Here is a 23,539-nt window from a genome sequence, read left to right as displayed (position 1 = left end):
GGTACTACAGGCACACGCCGCCACACCCGACTAATTTTTTGTATTTTAGTAAAGACGGGGTTTCACTGTGTTGCCCAGGCTGGTCTCGAACTCCTGAGTTCAGGTAATCTGCCTGCCTCGCCCTCCCAAAGTGCTAGGATTACAGGCGTAGGCCACCGCATCCAGCTTACTGGGGGCGCAGTAAATGCCGATTTCCCTTGGGTATCTTCATTTCTCCTTAGAGCCGAGCTCTGCGCGAGGCGGGCAGGAGTGGGTGGGGCGACAGCAATAACAGTAACAGCAAGCGCACACACGGCCTTCCAAGTGTGCCAGACACCGCTCTAACACTGAATCCGCACAACCCGAAAGGCAGGCCTTTTTTTTTTTTTTTCTTTTCTTTTTTTTTTAAGAGATGGGAGGGTCTCCCAGTGATGCCCAGGCTGGTCTCGATCTGCTGCCTCAAGCGATCCGTCTGGGGCCCCCACAGTGCTGGATTACAAGCGTGAGCCACCGTGCCTGGCCAGGGCAAGTCTTAATGTAGCTCTTTTCAGACAGGAAAACTAAAGTGTAGCGCGGCTAAGTAACGTAGGAAGCACCAATCATGTTTCTGGTCGAAGAAGCGAACCACGTCAACTCTCAGGCAGAAGCAGCCGAAATTACCCGCAGCCGGCAGCGCCCAGGGCGCCCGGAACCCAGAAAGCTGGGCCGCTTGAAGGAAGTCCCGCCCCGCCCCGTCCTGCACCGGTCTCCGGGTTTCCGCTTCCGCTCTTCCCGGGTCCAGTCCATCCTGGCGGGGTCGCGGGGTCGGGATGGCTGCTGGAGGCGATCATGGTTCGCCCGACAGCTACCGCTCACCTCTTGCCTCCCGCTATGCCAGCCCGGAGATGTGCTTCGTGTTTAGCGACAGGTATAAATTCCGGACATGGCGGCAGCTGTGGCTGTGGCTGGCGGAGGCCGAGCAGGTAACGGACCCTGGGCTGAGGGGCTGGGCCGGGAGGGACGGGCCCGCCCCAGCACGTGCCGGGCTCTGTGCCGGGCTGAGCTTAGCCACCCCGGAGCTGCGGACGGGCTATTTTCAGCTGGGTGTTCCCTGTCCTGAGGAGCTGCGGCCCCAGGAAAGCAAGGGCAGGTGGCCCGGGAGCCGCCACCTGTTGCCTCACGTGTTCTTAGTCCGAGAGGGTTCGAGACGCGGCGGAGGCTGGGAGAAATTCAGCCTGTAGTTTCAGAGAATTCACCTTGGTCATCCCCGCAGGAGTACGCTGCTAACCACAGACACCGAGCGCTTGTTTCGTACCGTTGTGCTCATTATTTCACGCATCTTTTCTCGTGTAATCCATGAAGATCTTGCAGGCTTGATGGGGTTTTTCCCACATTGCAAAGGAGAACACCAAGCCCGGACAGCTTGTTGTTTGCCCTAGCCCATGCAGCTATTAAGAGCGGAACTGGGATTTGAACCTGGGTGCAGTCCAGAGCCTGAGCTGAGCACGTAGCCCCTTGGTCTTCCACAGTGCCTATGTAGTTAGTGACAAGTGACAAGACTGGAATGCGTCTTTTCTAGGCCACCATTTCCTTCTCACTGGCCTGCGCTTTGCGTCTGAGGAGAAGACTCCAGGTAGGGGTTTATTAAACGGGTTTTTTTTTTTTTTTTTTTTTTTTTTGAGACGGAGTCTCGCTCTGTCGCCCAGGCTGGAGTGCAGTGGCCGGATCTCAGCTCACTGCAAGCTCCGCCTCCCGGGTTCACGCCATTCTCCTGCCTCAGCCTCCCGAGTAGCTGGGACTACAGGCGCCCGCCAGGTCGTCCGGCTAGTTTTTTGTATTTTTAGTAGAGACGGGGTTTCACCATATTAGCCAGGATGGTCTTGATCTGCTGACCTCGTGATCCGCCCGTCTCGGCCTCCCAAAGTGCTGGGATTACAGGCTTGAGCCACCGCGCCCGGGTTTTATAGTTTCTTTTCTAAGGGCTGTTTGAGAACTCCTTAGCCCAGCGGTTTCAGAAATAGCTCCAGAAGAGTTGAAGCCAACTGAAGGTGATCCAGAGAGTGATAATGTTTCTCCTCAAGTTTCAGAGGAAAGTGCCACAACGAGCAAGTTGGCAGTGCCCTCTCAAATGGCACAGTAAACACGGAAACAATTTGAGTTTGTGTCTAGGACCTGTACAATGGAACTCTCGAAACAGGAAACTTTCATTCTAGATTCCCTGCCCTCCCCTTAATCACTGCCCTCCAAAATATTGGGCTACACACTGCAGTAATAGCAGACATTCATATAGTGCCTTCTGAGACCCAGGGACTGTCTTTTTTTTTTTTTAATTATTATTATACTTTAAGTTCTAGGGTACATGTGCATAACGTGCAGGTTTGTTACATATGTATACTTGTGCCATGTTGGTGTGCTGCACCCATCAACTCGTCAGCACCCATCAACTCGTCATTTACATCAGGTATAACTCCCAATGCAATCCCTCCCTCCTCCCCCCTCCCCATGATAGGCCCCGGTGTGTGATGTTCCCCTTCCCGAGTCCAAGTGATCTCATTGTTCATTTCCCACCTATGAGTGAGAACATGCGGTGTTTGGTTTTCTGTTCTTGCGATAGTTTGCTGAGAATGATGGTTTCCAGCCAGGTACTGTCTTAACCGTTTACACATGGTCGCTCATTAATCCTCCAAACAACCCTGAAGAGTAAGTATTAAATACTATTACTGTATCTATTTTACAGATGAAAGAATGGAGCATCAAGTTAATAAACTCTTTTTTTTTTTTTTTTTTTTTTTGAGACAGAGTCTCGCTCTGTCGCCCAGGCTGGAGTGCAGTGGCCGGATCTCAGCTCACTGCAAGCTCCGCCTCCCGGGTTCACGCCATTCTCCTGCCTCAGCCTCCCGAGTAGCTGGCGCCGAGTAGCTGGGACTATAGGCGCCCGCCACCTCGCCCGGCTAGTTTTTTGTATTTTTTAGTAGAGACAGGTTTTCACCATGTTAGCCAGGATGGTCTCAATCTCCTGACCTCGTGATCCGCCCGTCTCGGCCTCCCAAAGTGCTGGGATTACAGGCTTGAGCGACCGCGCCCGGCCAAGTTAATAAACTCTTGGCGTAGATAGCCATAGTAGGCCTTAATCATGTGTTGTGGTTTGTGATGTAGTAGTGTGTACTCTTTCTATTTCATCTGATACTCCATTCTGTACATGAGGGTAGTGGTACTCAAGACTTTGCCAGGGTCGCCAAAGCTAGTAAATGGCTTCAAGCTGGAGTTGGAATGTAGAGTCTGAGTATGTCTTCTTTCCTCTGTTTGCCTGAAACACATACACTTTTGGCTTTGGATTATCTGTTAGGTCAAATTTACCATAAATTGCGTAATAACTTAGTAGCTAAGAAAAAACTTGGAGAATAAGAGATTAGGAGGAATGCAGAAAATTCGTAGTAAGGAAAGTATGAATTTTGAAAAGATACATTGCTTGAGGGGAGGAAGCAGTATGGCCATGCTGCCCTCTGCTGCTTTGCTTTGGAAGGAGCCAAGAGGTGTCCTGTCTTCTGTGACTATAAAGTTCCAGGCAGTTCTGCCACATGTGGCTGCCGAGTACTTGAAATGCAGCTAGTGTGACTGAGAAACTGACTTTTTGCTTTTATTTGTTTTTGTTTAGTTTTTGAGACTGTGTCTGGCTGTGTTGCCCAGGCTGGAGTGCAGTGGCACAATCTCGGTTCATTGCAACCTCTGCGTCCTGGGCTCAAGCTGTCCTCCCACCTCAGCCTCCCAAGCTGGAACTAGAGGTGCACGCCACCATGGCTGGCAAATTTTTGTGTTTTTTTTTGTAGAGACGGGTCTCACTATGTTTTCCAGTGTGGTCTAGAACTTCTGTACTCAAGCGATCCACCCGCCTTGGCCTCCCAAAGATGTGAGCCACCATACCTGGCCTGACTTTTTGCTTATAAATATTTTAATTAATCAAATTAAATTGAATAGCCATATCTGGCTAGTAGCTCCTCTCTTGGATAAAAAAGGTCTAAGATGTAATATCCTTCCCCGAGTCACTGTTTGCAAGTTTCAAGTGAGGTTTAAATCAGTTTCACCACTGTTTATATTCAACCCTTGGATCCAAGTTCCGAGCTGCCTGTGGGTTGCCAGCTGTTTTTTGCAGCCTAAGTTTTCCTCTGATGGATGAATGTAAGACATTGACGTGTTTATTTTCTCATCAGTATCTCCTGAAATTGCTTTCAGTTGCACTCATTTGCTGTACATAATTTCCTGGCAAAACTACTTACAGAATTCTTAAATTTGGTTTCTCTAAGTAAATCCATCTAAGTAACATGGCCACCACCGTGCCAAGCACTAAGGATCAAGCAATAAGTAAAACAAAGCTCCTCAAGAAGTATTCATTCTAGAGGGAAATGACAGGATAATAAATATGTAAAAAATGTCATGTGGTTTTTAAGTGCTGTCAATAAAACCAGGCCAGGGATAGAGAGTGACACAGAGGGTGCTTTACACTGAAGTCAGGGAAGACCTCTCTGAGGAGATGACATTTGATTCCAGAGACCAGAATGTGTGAGGGAGTGAACCTAGCAGAGGTCTTGGGCAGAAGGAACAGTCAAGAGCAGGATTATGTTGTTTTATTTCTTGGAGCTTTCTTAGAGTATACTTTACCATGATTCATTGAGAAAGTCTCCCACCACCCCTCAACCCCACTACCCCTGGCCAGTGTTCTTTCAACTTGGTTGCCTTAAATTTTAATTTAAGGGTTGGGAGATAGGGTATTGCTGCTAACATGAATCAGTTTTTTTCCTTGGTGCCACTTCATTCAAATAACTGTGACACTGAGTCTATTTTATTTTATTTTGCCTATTCTGCAGACATTGGGTTTGCCTATCACAGATGAACAAATCCAGGAGATGAAATCAAACCTGGACAACATCGACTTCAAGATGGCAGCTGAGGAAGAGGAACGATTACGACATGATGTGATGGCTCACGTGCACACGTTTGGCCACTGCTGTCCACAAGCTGCAGGCATTATTCACCTTGGTGCCACTTCTTGCTATGTTGGAGACAATACTGTAGGTGCCCGTGTTGTTTATACTTAAAACTCAGTCTCTAGAATGTATTTGTCAATTTTATTTGATGTTGTCCGGTTTAGGAAGTGAAACTATAGATCTTTTTTTTTTTTTTTTGAGACAGAGTCTCCCTCTGTCGCCCAGGCTGGAGTGCAGTGGCGCGATCTGAGCTCACTGCAGGCTCCACCTCCCAGGTTCACGCCATCCTCCTGCCTCAGCCTCCCGAGTAGCTGGGACTACAGGCACCCACCACCACGCCCGGCTAATTTTTTTGTATTTTTTCAGTAGAGACGGCGGGTTTCACCCTGTTAGCCAGGATGATCTCGATCTCCTGGCCTCATGATCCACCTGCCTCAGCCTCCCAAAGTGCTGGGATTACAGGCGTGAGCCACCACGCCAGCCAAATCTTTATTTTTAAAAGTATCTTGGTTGAAAATGCTGAGGAATTTTTTCAGCTTTTACTGTCCTTCCAATCTAAACTGTAAGCACCAAATGACCTCTATAAAATAAGACCTACAGATCCTGCTTATGCATTGGTTTGCTGGATGTAATTTTAATTTTAATGGCTGAGATAATTTTTCAAAGGAATTTTTTTTTTTTTTTTTTTTTTGAGACAGAGTCTTGCTGTGTCACCCAGGCAGGAGTGCAGTGGTGCCATCTCGCTCACTGCAACCTCTGCCTCCCAGGTTCAAGCAATTCTCGTGTCTCAACCTCCCCGGTAGCTGGGATTACAGGCACCCGCCACTGTGCCTGGCTAATTTTTGTCTTTTTAGTGGAGAGGGATTTCACCATGTTCGTCAGGCTGGTCTTGAACTCCTAGCCTCAGGTCGTCTGCCCACCTTGGCCTTCCAAAGTGCTGGGATTACAGGCATGAGCCACTGCGCCCGGCCTTCAAAGGACTTGTAAAATCCTTCGAAGACCTTTGAAGGACTCTGAAGTCTTTCAAAGACCCTGTCTCAAAAAAAAAAAAAATGCTTTGAGACAGGGTCTCGCTTCTGTCACCTAGGCTGGAGTGCAGTGACACGAACATGGCTCACTGCAGCCTTGACCTTCTGGGCTCAAGCGATTCTCCCACCTCAGGCTCCTGAGTAACTGGGACCACAGGCATGTGCCACTGCACTGGGCTAATTAAAAAAAAATTTTTTTTTTTGGAGACAGTTTTGCTCTTGTAGCCCAGGCTGGAGTGCGATGGCACAATCTTGGCTCACTGCAACCTCCGTCTCCCAGGTTCAAGCGATTCTCCTGCCTCAGCCTCCCTAGTAGCTGGGATTACAGGCGCCTGCCACCACGCCCAGCTAATTTTTTTTATTTTTAGTAGAAACAGGGTTTCACTATGTTGGCCAGGCTTGTCTCGAACTCTTGACCTCAGGCGATCTACCTGCCTCAGCCCCCTCAAAGTGCTGGGATTACAGGCATGAGCCACCACGCCTGGCAAATTTTTAAAATATTTATAGAGACAGTGTTTCACCATGCTGCCCAGAATGGCCTTGAACTCCTGTGTTCAAACAGTCGTCCTGCCTCAGCCTTCCGAAATCCTGGGATTGCAGAAGTGAGCCACCGCACCTGACCTAGCCTGTGCTCTTAATCAGAGTATACCCATGGGGGTTGAAGTTAGCTTCCAGATAAATGTCCAATTTGGGAATAAGCCAGTAATTTTTAAGTTGCCCCAAATGCTTTCATTTAGTCTTAAATGAAACATAATTAAAGGCATCTTTGTGTAATTGGCGAGTCAGGTAACGGGAGAAGAACAGTCTTCTTACTTGGAAAATCCTTTAAACAGTACCCAGTGTGTGGATGGGCTCAGTAATTACTGTTTCATATCGACATGTGTTGGAGCTACCTGAAAGATGTACATCTTAAGATAACCTTCCTCAAAAGCAGCTTTACATTTCCTAAACCTTGATATTCTGGATCATTCCTTTCCTTGTTAGCAACTGTAGGCAGGAAAAAACCGAGAAGGCTGGGCGCAGTGGCTCACACCTGTAATCCCAGCACTTTGGGAGGCCGAGGTGGGCGGTTCACGAGGTCAGGAGATTGAGACCATCCTGGCTAACGGTGAAACCCTGTCTCTACTAAAAATACAAAAAATTAGCCGGGTGTGGTGGCGGGCACCTGTAGTCCCAGCTGCTTGGGAGGTTGAGGCAAGAGAATGGTGTGAACCTGGGAGGCGGAACTTGCAGTGAGCTGAGATTGCACCACTGAACTCCAGCCTGAGCGACAGAGCAAGACTCCCAACTTAAAAAGAAAAAAAAGAAAAAAAGAAACGGGGGAGGAAAGTAATGGAATGTGCCATATGGAAGCTTCTCAGAAACTCAAGCACTCCTCTGGGAAAATATAAACCTTGTTGACTTACACATTTTCCAGTCATTTTTTTTAATTGAAAAATTTTTTTTTTTGAGACGGAGTCTGGCTCTGTCGCCCAGGCTGGAGTGCGGTGGCCGGATCTCAGCTCACTGCAAGCTCCGCCTCCCAGGTTTATGCCATTCTCCTGCCTCAGCCTCCCGAGTAGCTGGGACTACAGGCGCCCGCCTAGTCGCCCGGCTAGTTTTTTGTATTCTTTAGTAGAGACGGGGTTTCACCGTATTAGCCAGGGTGGTCTTGATCTCCTGACCTTGTGATCCGCCCGTCTCGGCCTCCCAAAGTGCTGGGATTACAGGCTTGAGCCACTGCGCCAGGCCGAAAAATTTTTTAATATTGGAGAGACAGTCTTGCTCTGTTGCACAGACTGATCTTGAACTCCTGGCCTCAAGTAGTCCACCTGCTTCAGCATCCCAAAGTCCTGAGAATACAGGCATGCGCCACCATGCTGGGCTTTATAAGTATAAAGGTTTTGTTCCTTATAGATCCCAGTAGTACTGTTAAGCTGACGTGCTTTTCAAATAGTAATCAGGAAAGAACAACTTGTATTAGTATTTTCTGGCATGCTTAGTGGGTTGGTAATGGTGATATAGGCTGGTAGCTGAGCAACCCAGCGTTTTTGGCCAAAAAGTGTTACGTAATAATATTGTTTGAGCAAAGCTGCTTAATATAAGATCATTGCATTTTCTTTCATAGGACTTGATTATTCTTAGAAATGCACTTGACCTGCTTTTGCCAAAGGTAAGGAGTTGGGAGATGTTTCCTACCAACCCTAGATTCCCTATGATAGGAGATAGGCACCAGTTACAACTAAATCACAGTGTAAATTTTTACATAGAGCATCATTTTTTCAGGTGAACGACAACCCTGTGTTTAATCTGTAGAACTAATTGTTTCTTCTCCTTGTCCTTTCTTCTCTTCCTCCTCTTCCTCCTTTCTTTTTCTCTTCCTCCTTCTCCTTTCTTCTTCTTCTTGAGACAGGGTCTCATTCTGTCAAGTGGCGTGATCACGGCTCATTGCAGCCTCCGCCTCCCAGGCTCAGACAATTCTGTCTCCATCTCCCAAGTAGGTGGGAGTACAGGTGCATGCCACCTCGCCTGGTTAATTTTTTGTAGAAATGGGTTTTTGCCATGTTGCCCAGGCTGGTCTCAAACCCTGAGCTCAAGGGATCCACCCGTCTTGGCCTTCCAAAGTGTTGGGATTACAGGTGTGAGCCACTGCACCCAGCTGTCTCTTTAAAAGACTCTAAGTGAATGGTTTTTAAAGCATAGCCTTTTTTTTTTTTTTTTTTTTTTTTTTTTGAGATGGAGTCTTGCTCTGTCCTCCAGGCTGGAGTGCAGTGGTGCAATCTCAGCTCACTGCAAGCTCCGCCTCCTGGGTTCACGCCATTCTCCTGCGTCAGTCTCCTGAGTGGCTGGGACTACAGGCACCCACCACTACGCCCAGCTAACTTTTTTGTATTTTTAGTAGAGACGGGGTTTCACCATGTTAGCCAGGATGGTCTCAATCTCCTGACCTCGTGATCCACCTGTCTCGGCCTCCCAAAGTGCTGGGATTACAGGCGTGAGCCACCGCGCCCGGCCAGTTCTTCATTTTCACTGCTGTCATCCTTTCTTGCTTGTGGGGGCCTAAGCATAGCCTTTTAAATGAAGAGAGTGCAACTAAAGGCATGTTGCTGGGATATATGGGTCAGGATTATGATTTTGTTGTTTTTCTGCCATGGTCTTAAAATAGTTCATGACATTTTAGGTAGTCAACTCAGTTTTCAAATTTTGGTTGCTATGAACTCTTCCAGGCAGTTTAGGATACAAAGATGGAAAGATATGGCTGCTGCCTTTCATGAGTTACAGGTCTAATTTTATACAAAATTATCTAAAAGTTTTGTTCCTAATTATGTAATAAACACAACCTGAATTCAACCTCTTTCTATCATATGATCTTTCTTGTAGCTTGCCAGAGTGATCTCTCGGCTTGCCGACTTTGCTAAGGAACGAGCCAGTCTACCCACATTAGGTTTCACACATTTCCAGTAAGTGGTAAGATTACTTCTTGTTTATGTGCATATAGGCTTTCAGCTACTTCTTGAGTTCTGTCTTTTCTACAGTAACCTTGAGGTGAAGAATATGAAAACATGATTTAAGTATAAGTAATTTGGGATGCTTATAAGGAATGAGCCTGATATCTACTTTAAAACATACTGGTAAGAGAGTAAATCTAACAGTTCCTTTGGGAAACATTGGGAAAAACATATCAAGAGCCTTGAAAAATATTATTTATGATAGTAAGCATTAGAAACAATCTAAATGGGCCAGGTGTGGTGGCTCACGCCTGTAAACCCACCACTTTGGGAGATCAAGGTGGGCAGATCCCTTGAGGTTAGGAGTTCAACACCAGCCTGGCCAACATGGTCAAACCCCATCTCTACTAAAAATATAAACATTAGCCAGGTTTGGTGGCACGTGCCTGGAATCCCTGCTACTCAGGAGGCTGAGGCAGGAGAATCACTTGAACCCAGGAGGCAGAGGTTGCAGTGAACCTGAGATCGCACCACTGCATTTCAGTTTGGGCAACAGAGCAAGACTCCGTCTCAAAAAAAAAAAGAAGAAAAACATCGAAATGTTCAACAATAAGGGAATAAGTAAGGCATAGTATTCGTACATCCAGAGGTTGGAGTAATATGGAACCATTTAAATGATGCTTACAAGATCTAACGTGCAAAGGCACTTAGGTTTATGTTATGGTAACAAAGACAGCTTATAAGTTGCACAAAAATTGGTTGAAAGTACTCCATGATGTAAATGTTGATTACTCTGGTTTATGAGATAATAGGAAAATTAAATTTCTTTCTACTCTTTGAGTTTTGTTTTGTTTTGTTTTTGGAGATGGAGTCTCGCTCTGTCGCCCAGGCTGGAGTGCAGTGGTGTGATTTTGGCTCACGCTCACTGCAACCTCTACCTCCTGGGTTCAAACGATTCTCCCACCTCAGCCTTCCTAGTAGGTGGTACTACAGGCGCCAGCCACCACGCCCAGCTAATTTTTGTATTGTTTGGAGAGATAAGGTTTCACCATGTTAGCCAGGCTGGTCTCAAACTCCTGACCTCAAGTGATCTGCCCACCCCTGCTTCCCAAAGTGATGAGATTACAGGCGTGAGCCACTGCCCCCAGCCATACTTTTTGTATTTTTACTTTTAAAATATGCAGGTATTTCTATGACTACTGAATAAAGCCCTTTTAAAAGGCCGATGGTGTAATTTTGGAGTGCTAGTGACAGGTTTTGAGTGATGTTTGAGTAGTGGTATATTAGCATCTGCCTTTTGTTTTGATGGTGTATTGCTGTGGCAACAAGGATATGATAATTTATGAAAGCCTGTTGAGCTTCATATTTCTTAAAAGCAGGGCCTATACTTATTGGTAGCAGTAGCCTGAAGTGCTTGTTCATATGAAGTGCTCCATGCGAGTGGCTTCCCTCCACACCCTCCTTCCTCTGTGTTATAGCTCCTCTTCCTCTCCTGCCTCTGGGAGAGTGCTCAGCGAATACAGAAGCATTCTAATGTTCCTCTGGAGATAGCATAATGGAAGAGATCTCTTGGCTGCCAGAGTTCGTAGCCATTAGGAACTCAGAAAACAGTGTTGATGTGTGGGCATCCTCTTAGTTCATGCAATTAAAAAAACTATTGAGGCCGGGCGCCGTGGCTCAAGCCTGTAATCCCAGCACTTTGGGAGGCCGAGACGGGCGGATCACGAGGTCAGGAGATCGAGACCATCCTGGCTAATACGGTGAAACCCTGTCTCTACTTAAAAATACAAAAAACTAGCCGGGCGACGAGGCGGGCGCCTGTAGTCCCAGCTACTCGGGAGGCTGAGGCAGGAGAATGGCGTAAACCCGGGAGGCGGAGCTTGCAGTGAGCTGAGATCCGGCCACTGCACTCCAGCCTGGGTGGCAGAGCAAGACTCCGTCTCAAAAAAAAAAAAAAAAAACTATTGAGATATAATTTACATGATAGAATTCACCCTTTTAAAGTGTACAATTCAGTGGTTTTTACTATACTTAGAGAATTATGCAGTCATTACCACTATATAATTTCAGAGTATTTTCATCATCCCAAAAAGAAACCTCATGCCCATTGATAGTCACTCCTATGCCTCCCTTCCCCACCCGCTGGCAGCCGCTAATCTATTTTTTGTATCTATGCATTTGCCTATTCTACACATTTCATAGAAGTGGAATCGTGTACGATATGTGACTTTTTATGTCTGGCTTCTTTTGCTGTTTTCAATATCCATGTTGTATCAGAACTTCAGTTCTTTTTATGACTGAAAAACATTCCATTGTATGGTTGTACCATGTTTCATTTACCCAATTGTCAACAACAACTGATGGACATTTGGGTGATTTCTGCTTTTTGGCTACTATGAATAATGCTGCTGTGAACAAGTCCGTGCTAAGTTACTTCTTTCTTTGCTTATACCAATAATCTGTTAGCAGTTAACAAGGAAAACGATAAGATTAATTTTGGGGATATACTGTAGCTTGTGACGTGCCTCCTGTGGACATTCCTAGTGTTATGCCTTGATGTTCCTAGCTGTCAGTGTTATTAGCCTAAGAGGAAAGAAATTCCATTTGGAATAGGTTAGGTTATTTATTAGAAATTAGGCTGGGTCTGGGCACGGTGGCTCATGCCTGTAATCCCAGCACTTTGGGAGGCCGAGACGGGCGGATCACGAGGTCAGGAGATCGAGACCATCCTGGCTAACATGGTGAAACCCCGTCTCTACTAAAAAATACAAAAAACTAGCCGGGCGACGTGGCGGGCGCCTGTAGTCCCAGCTACTCCGGAGGCTGAGGCAGGAGAATGGCGTGAACCTGGGAGGCGGAGCTTGCGGTGAGCTGAGATCCGGCCACTGCACTCCAGCCTGGGTGATAGCAAGACTCCGTCTCAAAAAAAAAAAAAAGAAAAAGAAATTAGGCTGGGGCTGGGCACGGTGGCTCATGCCTGTAATCCCAGCACTTTGGGAGGCCAAGGCAGGTGGATCACCTGAGGTCAGGAGTTCAAGACCAGCCTGGCTGACATGGTGAAACTCTGTCTCTACTAAAAATACAAAAAAAAAGTAGCCACATCCGGCGCACGCCTGTAGAGTCCCAGGTACTCCGGGGGCTGAGGCAGGAGGACTGTTTGAACCTGGGAGGCGGAGGTTGCAGTGAGCTGAGATTGCGCCATTGCACTCCAGCCTGGGTGACAGAGCGAAAAAGAAAGAAATTAGGCTGGGCGGCCAGGTGCAGTGGATCACGCCTGTAATCCCAACACTTTAGGAGGCTGAGGCAGGTGGATCATGAAGCAGTGGAATCAAGACCAGCCTGGCCAACATGGTGAAACTCCATCTCTACTATAATTACACAAATAGCTGGGTGTGGTGGCAGACGCCTGTAGTCCCAGCTACTCAGGAGGCTGAGGCAGGAGAATCGCTTGAACCCGGGAGGCAGAGGTTGCAGTGAGCCAAGATCGCGCCACTGCATTCCAGCCTGGGTGACAGAGTGAGATTTCATCTCAAAAAAACCAAAAAACAAAAATTAGACTGGGCATAGTGACTTAGGCCTGTAATCTCAGCACTTTGGGGGGCCAAGGCAAGTGGATAGTTTGAGGCATAGAGTTCGAGACCAGCCTAGGCAACATAGGGAGACCATGGCTCTAAAAAAAAAAAACAAAAAGTTAGCCAGGTGTGGTAGCTTGTGCCTGTAGTTCCAGCTACTCAGGAGGCTGGGGCGGGAAGATGCTTGAGTCCAGGAGATTGAGGCTACAATGAGCTGTGATTATACCACTGCGTGCCAGCCTGGGGTGACAGAGTGAGACCCTGTCTCAAAAAAGAAAGAAATTGGACATCAGGGCAATTTATTCATAATTATGTATTTTGTTTTTTTGTTTTGTTTTGAGACAGAGTCTCACTCTATCACCTAGGTTGGAGTACAGTGGCGCGATCTTGGCTCACTGCAACCACCACTTCCCGGATTCAAGCAATTCTGCCACCTCAGCCTCCCAAGTAGCTGGGATTACAAGTGTGTGCCACCACACTTGGCCAATTTTTGTATTTTTTGTGGAGACAGGGTTTTGCCATGTTGGCCAGGCTGGTCTCAAACTCCTGGCCTCAAGTGATCCACCTACCTCAGCCTCCCAAAGTGCTGGGATTACAGGCGTGAGACACCGCAGCTGGCCTCGTAATTACGTTTTATGTTCAGAAACAGACCTTCAGTGCCTTGATTTAGGCTTTTTTTTTTGACGCAGAGTTTCACTTTTGTTATCCAGGCTGGAGTGCAATGGCACAATCTCGACTCACCGCAACCTCCGCCTCCTGGGTTCAAGTGATTCTCCTGCCTTAGTCTCCCGAGTAGCTAGGATTACAGGCATGCGCCACTATGCCTGGCTAATTTTGTATTTTTAGTAGAGACAGGGTTTTTCCATGTTGGTCAGGCTGGTCTTAAACTCCCGACCTCAGGTGATCCGCCTTCCTTGGCCTCCCAAAGTGCTGGGATTACAGGCCTGAGCCACGGTGCCCTGCTTTGATTTAGGCTTAACAAGAAACAAAGCCACTAGCTGCTATGTTCGAGTCCTCTGCTTATGCGTGTTGTGGGGTGGTTCTCCATCGCGTGACTACTACTCACTGGGTCTTGACTCCTCACAAAGGCTTTCCTCTACTTCCAATCTATAGCAGTATCACCATTATCTTCATTGTTCTTTTATTCTTTTAGCACTTAAAATCTCAATAATTAATCTTGTTTCTTTTTTTTAATTTGTTTTTTTGAGACATAGTCTGGCTGTGTCACCCAGCCTGGAGTGCAGTGGCACAATCTCGGCTCATTGCAGCCTCTGCCTCTCAGGTTCAAGTGATTCTCCTGCCTCAGCCTCCCAAGTAGCTGGAATTACAAACACCTGCCACCACACCCAGCTACTTTTTTGTATTTGTAGTAGACAGGGTTTTACCCTGTCTCTGTTGGCCAGGCTGGTCTCGAACTCCTGACTTCAAGTGATCCACCCGTCTCAGCCTCCCAAAGTGCTGGGATTATAGGCATGAGCCACTACGCCCAGCCTAATCTTGTTTTGTTTTCTTTTTTACTTGTTTACAATGTAAGCAAGTGCCATTGGACAAGGATCCTGTCTGTGTCATTCCTTAGTGTATTTTCAATAGCAGGAGCATATTAGATACTTGGCAAATATTACATGAGTATGAGTATCTGATGTATTTCTTACCTATGTCGATGGATATAGCCATGAACAAAAGGGACATTGTTCCTGCCCTTATAATAAATTGCCTCTTGCCGTGCATCACAGTGGCTCATGCCTGTAATCCCAACACTTTGGGAGGCTGAGGTGGGTGGATCGCTTGAGACATAGAGTTTGAAAGCATCCTGGGCAACAAAGTGAGACCCCATCACTACAAAAAATTTAAAAATTAGCCAGGCGTGGTATTGCGTGCCTGTGGTCCCAGCTACACGGAAGGCTGAGGCAGAAGGATCACTTGAGCCCAGGAGTTCGTGGCTGCAGTCAGCTATGTTCATGCCACTGCACTCCAGCTTGGGCAACAGAGCAAGACCCAGTCTAGAAATAATAGTAATTTAAAAATTGCCTCTTGTTGGAAAAAGAACTATGCCAATAGCCTTTTAGTTTCATACTCCTTGACTATTTATATGTGATATTGAATCTCCGTAACGATTATTTGGCTAAACGTTTTAGCTCTTGTTTTATCTTTACCAGTTACTCCATCTCTTTAATTGTTCTCCCTCCAAGGGGTAATGGTGGTTATTACGAGAAGCAATGAAACCTTGATGATGTAAGGTGTTGGTCTGAGACTTCCATGTGTTCTCTTTGGGTTTTCAGGCCTGCACAGCTGACCACAGTTGGGAAACGTTGCTGTCTTTGGATTCAGGATCTTTGCATGGATCTCCAGAACTTGAAGCGTGTCCGAGATGACCTGCGCTTCCGGGGAGTAAAGGGCACCACTGGCACTCAGGCCAGTTTCCTGCAGCTCTTTGAGGGAGATGACCATAAGGTATTCAGAAAGTGACCTGCAGGACACTGAAACTCAGTGGTGGAGCCTAAGAGACAAGGCTGTCTTTGAGGATAATAGGAGAGATTGATTGTGGGACGGATGGGGTGTTTGGACTGGAAGGAAGTTGTAGGGGTTGGGGGCAAGACCTGGGTAGGATGACAGGTTGAGGCATTCTCATACTGGACACCTGGATTATTGTAGGGATGTGTCTTTTCTTTCCAAGGTAGAGCAGCTTGACAAGATGGTGACAGATAAGGCGGGATTTAAGAGGTAGGTAAGTGGGAATGCGTTGACCTCCCTGTTAAGTTGATGAAAGTCCTGTGTTCAGTATACCTCTAGATTTGACCTTACAATTTTTGCCTTTTTCTTCCTTTGTTCTTCTACCCTTTTTTTTTTTTTTCTGTCTCTATCCTGGGTTTTATTTTCTTACTATCTGGATTCTTTTTTTTTTTTCCCCTAATCGTCTTGCTGACATATTTTCTGGACTTTATTTTATTATTGTTTTTGAGACAGGGTCTTACTCTGTCACCCAGGCTGGAGTGCAGTGGTGTGATCTCGGCTCACTGCAGCCTCCACCTCCCAGCTTCAAGCAGTCCTTCCACCTAAGCCCCCTGAGTAGCTCTGACTACAAGCATGCCTGGCTAATTTTTGTATTATTTTTGTAGAGACAGGGTTTCACCATGTTGCCCAGGCTGGTCTCGAACTCCTGAGATCAAGCAATCCACCTGCCTCAGCCTCAAAGTGCTAGGATTATAGGCCACCATGCCCGACCTGCATTCTATTTTTGTATAATCTATAGGAAAAAAGAAAATAATTTACTTCTGGTTTCTTTAGAATATACCTTTTTTCATGTTGTTACATTTTTGTTTCTTTACTTAGGGCCCCCAACAGGTTAGGCTAAATCTGACCATTTCCATTGGAGTCCACCAGGTTCCACCATGGATGCTTCGCCCAGGCATTTCTATTGAGCTGTGGCTGGACATGGGCATGTTGCACCATGTGTCCTTCTTGAGTCATGCCAGTGTCCTGAGCATTAGTGAGAAGGGTGGAAGAATAGTTTATTCCAGGAGCAAGTTACCACTTAGGTCCACTGGCTCAGTATAACTTAGCATACCAATAAGACCAAGCTTTTCTTTAGGATGTGTTTTTCCTTGTTTGACAGAGGCATGTTTTGAATTATTATTATTATTTTGTAAGAGTCTCCCAATGATGCTTAGGCTGGCCTCAACTTCCTGAGTTAAAGCAGTCCTCCTCCCTTAGCCTCTTAAGTAGCTGGGACTACAGTCATGCACCACTGCAATGGCTTTAAAATATTTTAACATACGTCTCTCTTCTATTTATTTCTAGAGCTTTCATCATCACAGGGCAGACATATACACGAAAAGTGGATATTGAAGTACTGTCTGTGCTGGCTAGCTTGGGGGCATCAGTGCACAAGGTGAGTGGTGGCAGCTTGTGGGTCGGGGACAGGAGCTTTGGGCACCACAGACAGACTGAATCAGCCTCAGACTTTTACTTAACCATCTCTCAAGCAATATTATACATTAGTTTAATAATTTGTGGTCTGTAGATGAAACCCTTAAGGGGAAGACTAGTTTTGGCATTTTCTTTAAAGTTATCCCAAGCACTGCAAAACACCCATCTTTTTCAGTGGTGTATTAAATTAATCTTTTTTTTTTTTTTTTTTTTTTTGAGATGGAGTTTTGCTCTTGTTGCCCAGGCTGGAGTGCAGTGGTACGATCTCAGCTCACTGCAACCTCTGCCCCCTGGGTTCAGGCGAGCTTCCCAAGTAGCTGGGATTACAGGCATGCACCACCATGCTTGTCTTATTTTAGTAGAGGCGGGGTTTCACCATGTTGGCCAGGCTGGTCTTGAACTCCTGACCTCAGGTGATCCACCCGCCTCGGCCTCCCAGAGTGCTGGGATTAGAGGTGTGAGGCACTGTGCCCGTCCTAAATTAATCTTGTGATTGTCTTTCCATGATGCCTTAAGCAGTGTTTCACAAAAGCGTTTTCATGCTCCTTGAATTTGTCATCCCAGCCCTTCGGGAACAGAGAGGAGTCTGAGTAAGATACTCACCAGGAGCTCTTGGGGAGGACGCGCTGGTCTTCAGCTCAGCCGCAGCACACCTAAGAGCTCATCTCCTTCATCAGCCTAGTCACGGCTCCCAGACTCTCCTGCACACTGACAGTGTGGGGTGATGCTTATTCCCCTGCCTCCCCCAGATTTGCACTGACATACGCCTCCTGGCAAACCTCAAGGAGATGGAGGAACCCTTTGAAAAACAGCAGATTGGTGAGTGCTGTGTAGAGACCTGTGAGCACACAGAGCTGCTGGAGGGCTGTGGATGGGGGCTGAGAGCTCATTCAGCAGCATGCTTGCCTACTCACTATCCTCTGAAGTTTCTCTCCTTTGCATCTTGTCCTTTTTTACATGGGCAGGCTCGAGTGCAATGCCATACAAGCGGAATCCCATGCGTTCAGAACGTTGCTGCAGTCTTGCCCGCCACCTGATGACCCTTGTCATGGACCCGCTACAGACAGCATCTGTCCAGTGGTTTGAACGGACACTGGATGATAGTGCCAACCGGTCAGTGGCGCAGGGACGTCACATATACTAAGTTGAGAGGAGGTCTGAAGGAGGGACCTAGAAGTAAAAGGACATATTTGAGCATCTCTACGGTCTCCTTATCCCCAAGGAGCCCAGAGTCTAGCAGGGAGGCAAAAACGTAGAAAAGACAGTGTGATAAGTGTTACAATTGGAGTGTGTACTGGGTACTGTGGAGCAGAGAGGAAGGAATAGTGCTTGAGGAGTCAGAATGCTTCACAGTAGAGGTGGTGCCTTAAGAAATACATGCATCTTTTAAAGACAATTTCGGGAGCATTATAAAGGCACAAAGCAGGAGAAAACACACTTGAGGGAGTTACTACTACTTGAGTAGCCCTGGGGAATGAAGTCAACATGTGCCAGGAGGTGGGGCAGGACATGGTCACAGATAGTAGCCAGTTTACAAAAGGTCTTCTGGATCTTTTCTGAAGGCAAATAGATGTCAGTTGTGGTGTTTAGGCACAATGACATCTTGATTAGCTATGAGATGAGTCTGAAATAATCTGTACTGCTGATGAGGTATTAATGTGCACATCATTTTCAGTTTTATGTTAATACTCATTTAAAGCAGACTGGCATTACTCTCGCCTGCTTGCATTGTGCTGGAATTTCTTGAGTGGATACGGATGTATAGTTAGACCTAGCTTTCTGGGATCTGTGCATAATCCAGGATTTATCTCTGGAGATAAGTCATGTGAACTCACTCAGAAGTCAGCCACTGAATACTTTTTAGCAAGGTGTGACCCTGGGGGTCTGCTGATTTGCCTGCTAAAAGACCCTGGCAACAGTTTGGAGAGTTGGCTCTAAGGAGACAGGGATCACGTCAGAACAAGTCAGGGGCTACGTTAAAAGTCCGAGGCCACGTTGGTGCAGGTGCCATGTCAATGGAGAGGAAGGATATAGATCCAGAGTTGAAGGCAGACTGGCCAGCCCTGGTGGTTGACCGGAGTGAGTATAAGGAATCTGGTGACTGGGGCGCTACTGTCATTTGCTGAGGCAGGACCTGCGAGGGAGGAATGGCAGGTTTGTAATGGTGAGTAAGAGGAATGAGAGTGGCTGAGTTCAGTTTGGGGATTGAGGTCCCTATGGATCAACCAGGCAGACGTTTCAGTAGGTATAAGGTCTGGCACTTAGGCACGTGGTCTGGCCTCGAGATAACAGACTTGAGGGTCGTGAGGTCATTGGGGTAATCATGAGATTGACGGAAATTATCCAGAGAGTACGGTCAGTAGGGCAACTTGTTGGGACACACTCTGCATTTCACTGAAATTATTTGTTTAAAGAGATACTGAATGGCTATTTGTTTTCTAGACGGATCTGTTTGGCCGAGGCATTTCTTACTGCAGATACTATACTGAATACGCTGCAGAACATTTCTGAAGGATTGGTAGTGTACCCCAAAGTAAGAAGCTTCAGTTAAAAAGTAAAGTATTAGGGAGGGGTTAGAATGTGGGAGGGAGGGTGCTCTGGGGTTTGTTGAGGGAGCTGCATTCTGATCCGATAGGCGTTCTTCCCACCCGAGCTCATCCTTCAGTTCATAAACTCTAGGGAACTAGCTCTGTGGAATTCATAGACACATTTATAGAAACAGAAAAAGAAATATTTTAAATTGCCTTAAACTATCTCACAGCATGAATCATCAGCTCTAGTGTGACTAGGCAGAGTAGATGGCTCCATTTGCCTGTTTTTAAGTACCTGAGGCAGATGGGTTTATTTCTCTCCTATACTTAGCTCTTGAGGCTGAGCGCTGATATGTAGCAAATAGGGGTTTTAAGAATTCTTTAAGGCCGGGTGCGGTGCTCACACCTGTAATTCCAGCACTTTGGGAGGCCGAGGCAGGCGGATCACCTGAGGTCAGGAGTTCAAGACTAGTCTGGCCAACATGGTGAAACCTTGTCTCTACTAAAAATACAAAAATTAGCTGGGCGTGGTGGTGGGTGCCTGTAATCCCAGCTACTCAGGAGGCTGAGGCAGGAGAATTGCTTGAACCCAGGAGGTGGAAGTTGCAGTGAGCCGAGATCATGCCACTGCACTCCAGCCTGGTGACAAGAACGAAACTCTGTCTCAAAAAAAAAAAAAAGAAAAAAAAATCTTTCTATGTGGCAACTTTTTAGGTTAATATTCCCTTTTTAAAAATCAAAAGTCTGGCTGGGCACAGTGGCTCACACCTGTAATCCCAGCACTTTGGGAGGCTGAGGCGGGCGGATCACTAGGTCAGGAGATCGACACCATCCTGGCTAACATGGTGAAACCCTGTCTCTACTAAAAATAGAACAATTAGCCGGGCGTGGTGGCGGGCGGGGAGGCTGAGGCAGGAGAATGGCGTGAACCCGGGAGGCGGAGCTTGCAGTGAGCGGAGATCGTGCCACTGCACTCCAGCCTGGGCGACAGAGCGAGACTGTCTCAAAAAAAAAAAAAAAAAAATCAAAAGTCTGAGTTAGTAAGAAAACTGAAAAAACATCATGTAGAATAAAACAACCCATTACTCTCTCCATAATGTGGTAGTTAGTGTCTATGCTGTGCATTTTGTTTGACATCCTGCTGTGTTTATCACTTTAGCCTTGAGGCACCTTTCTTGGTCATTCACTTTATCTTTTCCTATAGGTAATTGAGCGGCGCATTCGGCAAGAGCTGCCTTTCATGGCCACAGAGAACATCATCATGGCCATGGTCAAAGCTGGAGGTAGCCGCCAGGTTTGCAACCCTCATGTTCCTGGTTAAGTTGAGAGTGCACGTTTGGTCCTGCTCTCTTCTTCATGAGGGAGAGGAGATGAAGGTGTTTATGTCATTACCTTCACAGTAATGGTACAGAGCAGGGGCCATCATCTGCCATCTATGGAGGGTGATTGTGGTGAACTGAGTTTTTTAAAGTGAATTACTTAATCACTTGTAGGAAAAGTCCACTCCTAGTGAAGGAATGAGGTCTGACATTCTGTAGGAAGTGAGCAGGAAACAAGAGCAAATTATTCATGGGGCTTTACGGAAGAGGGCCAGAGCAGGGTGGGCATCCATTTCAGGCTTGTCCTAAGATGTGGGCAGAGAGTAGTGAAGACCCTGGTAGAGACAGACACGGGAACCACCTCAGCCTGGAGGCGTTTTTGTGTAGAGCTGTGTAGACTGCATGGATGTGAAGTATCTGATGACTTTTTTAGAGTGTTCAAATGCCCTGTTAGTGGAGAACTGACAATACTTCACTGTCTTCCCAGGATTGCCATGAGAAAATCAGAGTGCTTTCTCAGCAGGCAGCTTCTGTGGTCAAGCAGGAAGGGGGTGACAATGACCTCATAGAGCGTATCCAGGCTGATGCCTACTTCAGTCCCATTCACTCCCAGTTGGATCGTTTACTGGATCCTTCTTCTTTCACTGGTCGTGCCTCCCAGCAGGTAAGCATACGTTAGAATGCTTCCGAGGAGTGGTCCCCAGAAGCCTCTTTTCTGCTGGGCTGCAGAACCTGGGGTACTCTCTTTGACGTTTTTGCTTTATAGGAGGTATGTTGGGAATGGGCCTAGTTAGAAGGAAATCAGAGCAGGTTGCTGGCTAAAACTTAGAGATTTGGGTTTGGTTTCTGTTTTGTTTTGTTTTTTGAGACAGTCTCTCTCTCACCCAGGCTGGAGTGCAGTGGTGCTGGGATTACAGGCGTGAGCCCCCACAACTGACCAAGATACGGCTATTTTGAGCTGCCTTAAGTATTTCTTTATGTAGATTTTTTGGAGTTTTGATCTTGAGAATGTGGTATAACGGACAAAGAATTAGGTTTTATTGTCAGGTGGATTTGGGTTAAATCCTAACTTCTGGCATTTACTGGCTGACAGGATAAAAGTAAATATCTCAGTGTTGTAACGAATGAAATGCATGAGTATATACTAAGTGCTCAGTATGTGTTCAGATACTGTATTTAATTCTGGGGATTTAAAAATGAATAGATAGGCTGGGCACAGTAGCTCACACCAGTAATCCCAGTACTTTGGGAGGCCGAGGCAGGAGAATTGCTTGAGTTCAGGAGTTCAAGAACATCCTGGGCAACATGGTGAAAACTCGTCTCTACAAAAAAATACAAAAGTTAGCCAGGTGTGGTGGCGTGCACCTGTAGTCTCAGCTACTCAGGGTGCTGAGGCGGGAAGATAGCTTGAGCCCAGGAGGTCAAGGCTGCAGTGAGCCATGTTCATGCCCCTGCCCTGTGGCTTGGGTGTCAAAGTGAGATCCTGTCTCAAAAAAAAGTAAAGATGAATGGATAATTCTCATCTTCAGAGAGCTCAAAACCTAGTGGTGAATACTTTTAAATAAGTCATTAGAATACCAAGCAGTAGGTACGAGGACTGAGGGCTAAAATACTAGAACTGGAGGTAGGAGACCAATAAAGAGGCTGCTGCAACGGACCAAGCAGTAGATGATGAGAGCTTTGAGTGAAGGCAGTGGTGAGAGATGCAGACCAGGGAGGGAGAGGAGGTTAAGCTCTTGGTGATTACTTGAAGAGGGCTGGGAAGCAGGAGGAAGGAAGCTGTGGTGATTTTTAGGTTACGTGGAAATGGCGAAACCACCTGAGAGAACACAGGCTGGGCCAGTTTGTGGGAAAGGTTGGTGGGCATGTGGGCATGGTGGTTGAATCACCTGTGCCTAGGCAGAAATTCCTGATAGACAGTTAAGGAAAACAAGCTCAGTGGTGGAGTAAACGCTTCATTAAATTAGGTTTTATTGGTATCACCTGACATTGGAAAGGTATTATCTGCTAATATCTTAACATTTTCTTTTGTCTTATATTTGCTTTCCTCTGGCAGGTGCAGAGATTCTTAGAAGAGGAGGTGTATCCCCTGTTAAAACCATATGAAAGTGTGATGAAGGTGAAAGCAGAATTATGTCTGTAGAGTTGGAAGAGAATTAAACAAAAAATCATTAATTGCTGAGGCATGAAAATTGTGTTACTGTAATGCCTTATTTTACCTCTAAAATTGTTACCTGAAATTAATACAGCACTTTCTTCTATCCATGGTGCTTTCCCATTTCTCAGTTTCACATTTCTCAACAATGCAGAAACAAAGAGCATTGAAGTTTACTCTGTTGTTTACAACAACACAAACTTGCATAATAAATGTAGTTCATACTTGATTTCTGTTCTTTCAAGGCATATTTTCCAGCTGCCTCAAGTTTAGTCCTTTTCACGTGTTCGTTTGCTTGTAAAGTAGCAAGGAATTTCTGGTCCTGTCTTCTAAAAGTGAATTAGATCTAGGTCTAGCAAAATAGCCTGGACTCAGTGATTGAGTCCATGGTCAGATACCTTTTATTTCAGTTATTTTTGGCTAGTATAAGTAATGAAGTTTGGAACTACAGTAAATACTTAAAACAGAACAACAACAACAACAAAAACCCTGATGTGACCATCAGGCTTATTCAGCCAAAGTTGTGCGCAACCTCATTTCATCTTTTGATAAGGCTTATATATCAGGGAAATGCTAATTGAGTATATTGATTTCATCAGGGCAACTGACAGTCTTTATTCCTTGTTGCATGGGTTTTGT

At 46.2% G+C, this 23,539-nt stretch overlaps 1 protein-coding gene across 2 annotated transcripts; it reads left to right on the top strand.

Annotated features, from left to right (window-relative positions):
- The first annotated feature begins 694 nt into the window (after positions 1 to 694).
- ADSL (adenylosuccinate lyase) lies at positions 695 to 23,129 on the top strand. Of its 2 annotated transcripts, none has more exons than XM_010379344.2 (13): positions 695 to 941; positions 4,821 to 5,024; positions 8,076 to 8,120; positions 9,329 to 9,408; positions 15,248 to 15,419; positions 15,643 to 15,689; positions 16,767 to 16,857; positions 17,645 to 17,714; positions 17,861 to 18,008; positions 19,338 to 19,428; positions 20,631 to 20,720; positions 21,233 to 21,409; positions 22,802 to 23,129. In XM_010379344.2, the coding sequence occupies exons 1-13, from the start codon at positions 789 to 791 to the stop codon at positions 22,886 to 22,888; spliced, it is 1,455 nt and encodes a 484-aa protein (XP_010377646.1). In that variant the 5' UTR covers positions 695 to 788; the 3' UTR covers positions 22,889 to 23,129. The 2 variants fall into 2 exon arrangements, with proteins under 2 accessions (XP_010377646.1, XP_030771244.1); XM_030915384.1 differs by lacking the exon at positions 22,802 to 23,129 and adding an exon at positions 21,634 to 22,774 and having other exon boundaries at positions 737 to 941.
- The last annotated feature ends 410 nt before the right edge of the window (positions 23,130 to 23,539 follow it).

This window comes from Rhinopithecus roxellana, chromosome 13, assembly GCF_007565055.1.
Source record: "Rhinopithecus roxellana isolate Shanxi Qingling chromosome 13, ASM756505v1, whole genome shotgun sequence".
Lineage (NCBI taxonomy): Eukaryota > Metazoa > Chordata > Mammalia > Primates > Cercopithecidae > Rhinopithecus > Rhinopithecus roxellana.
Note: the sequence above shows the minus strand (reverse complement) of the source record. Positions and strands in the feature narration are given on the sequence as shown.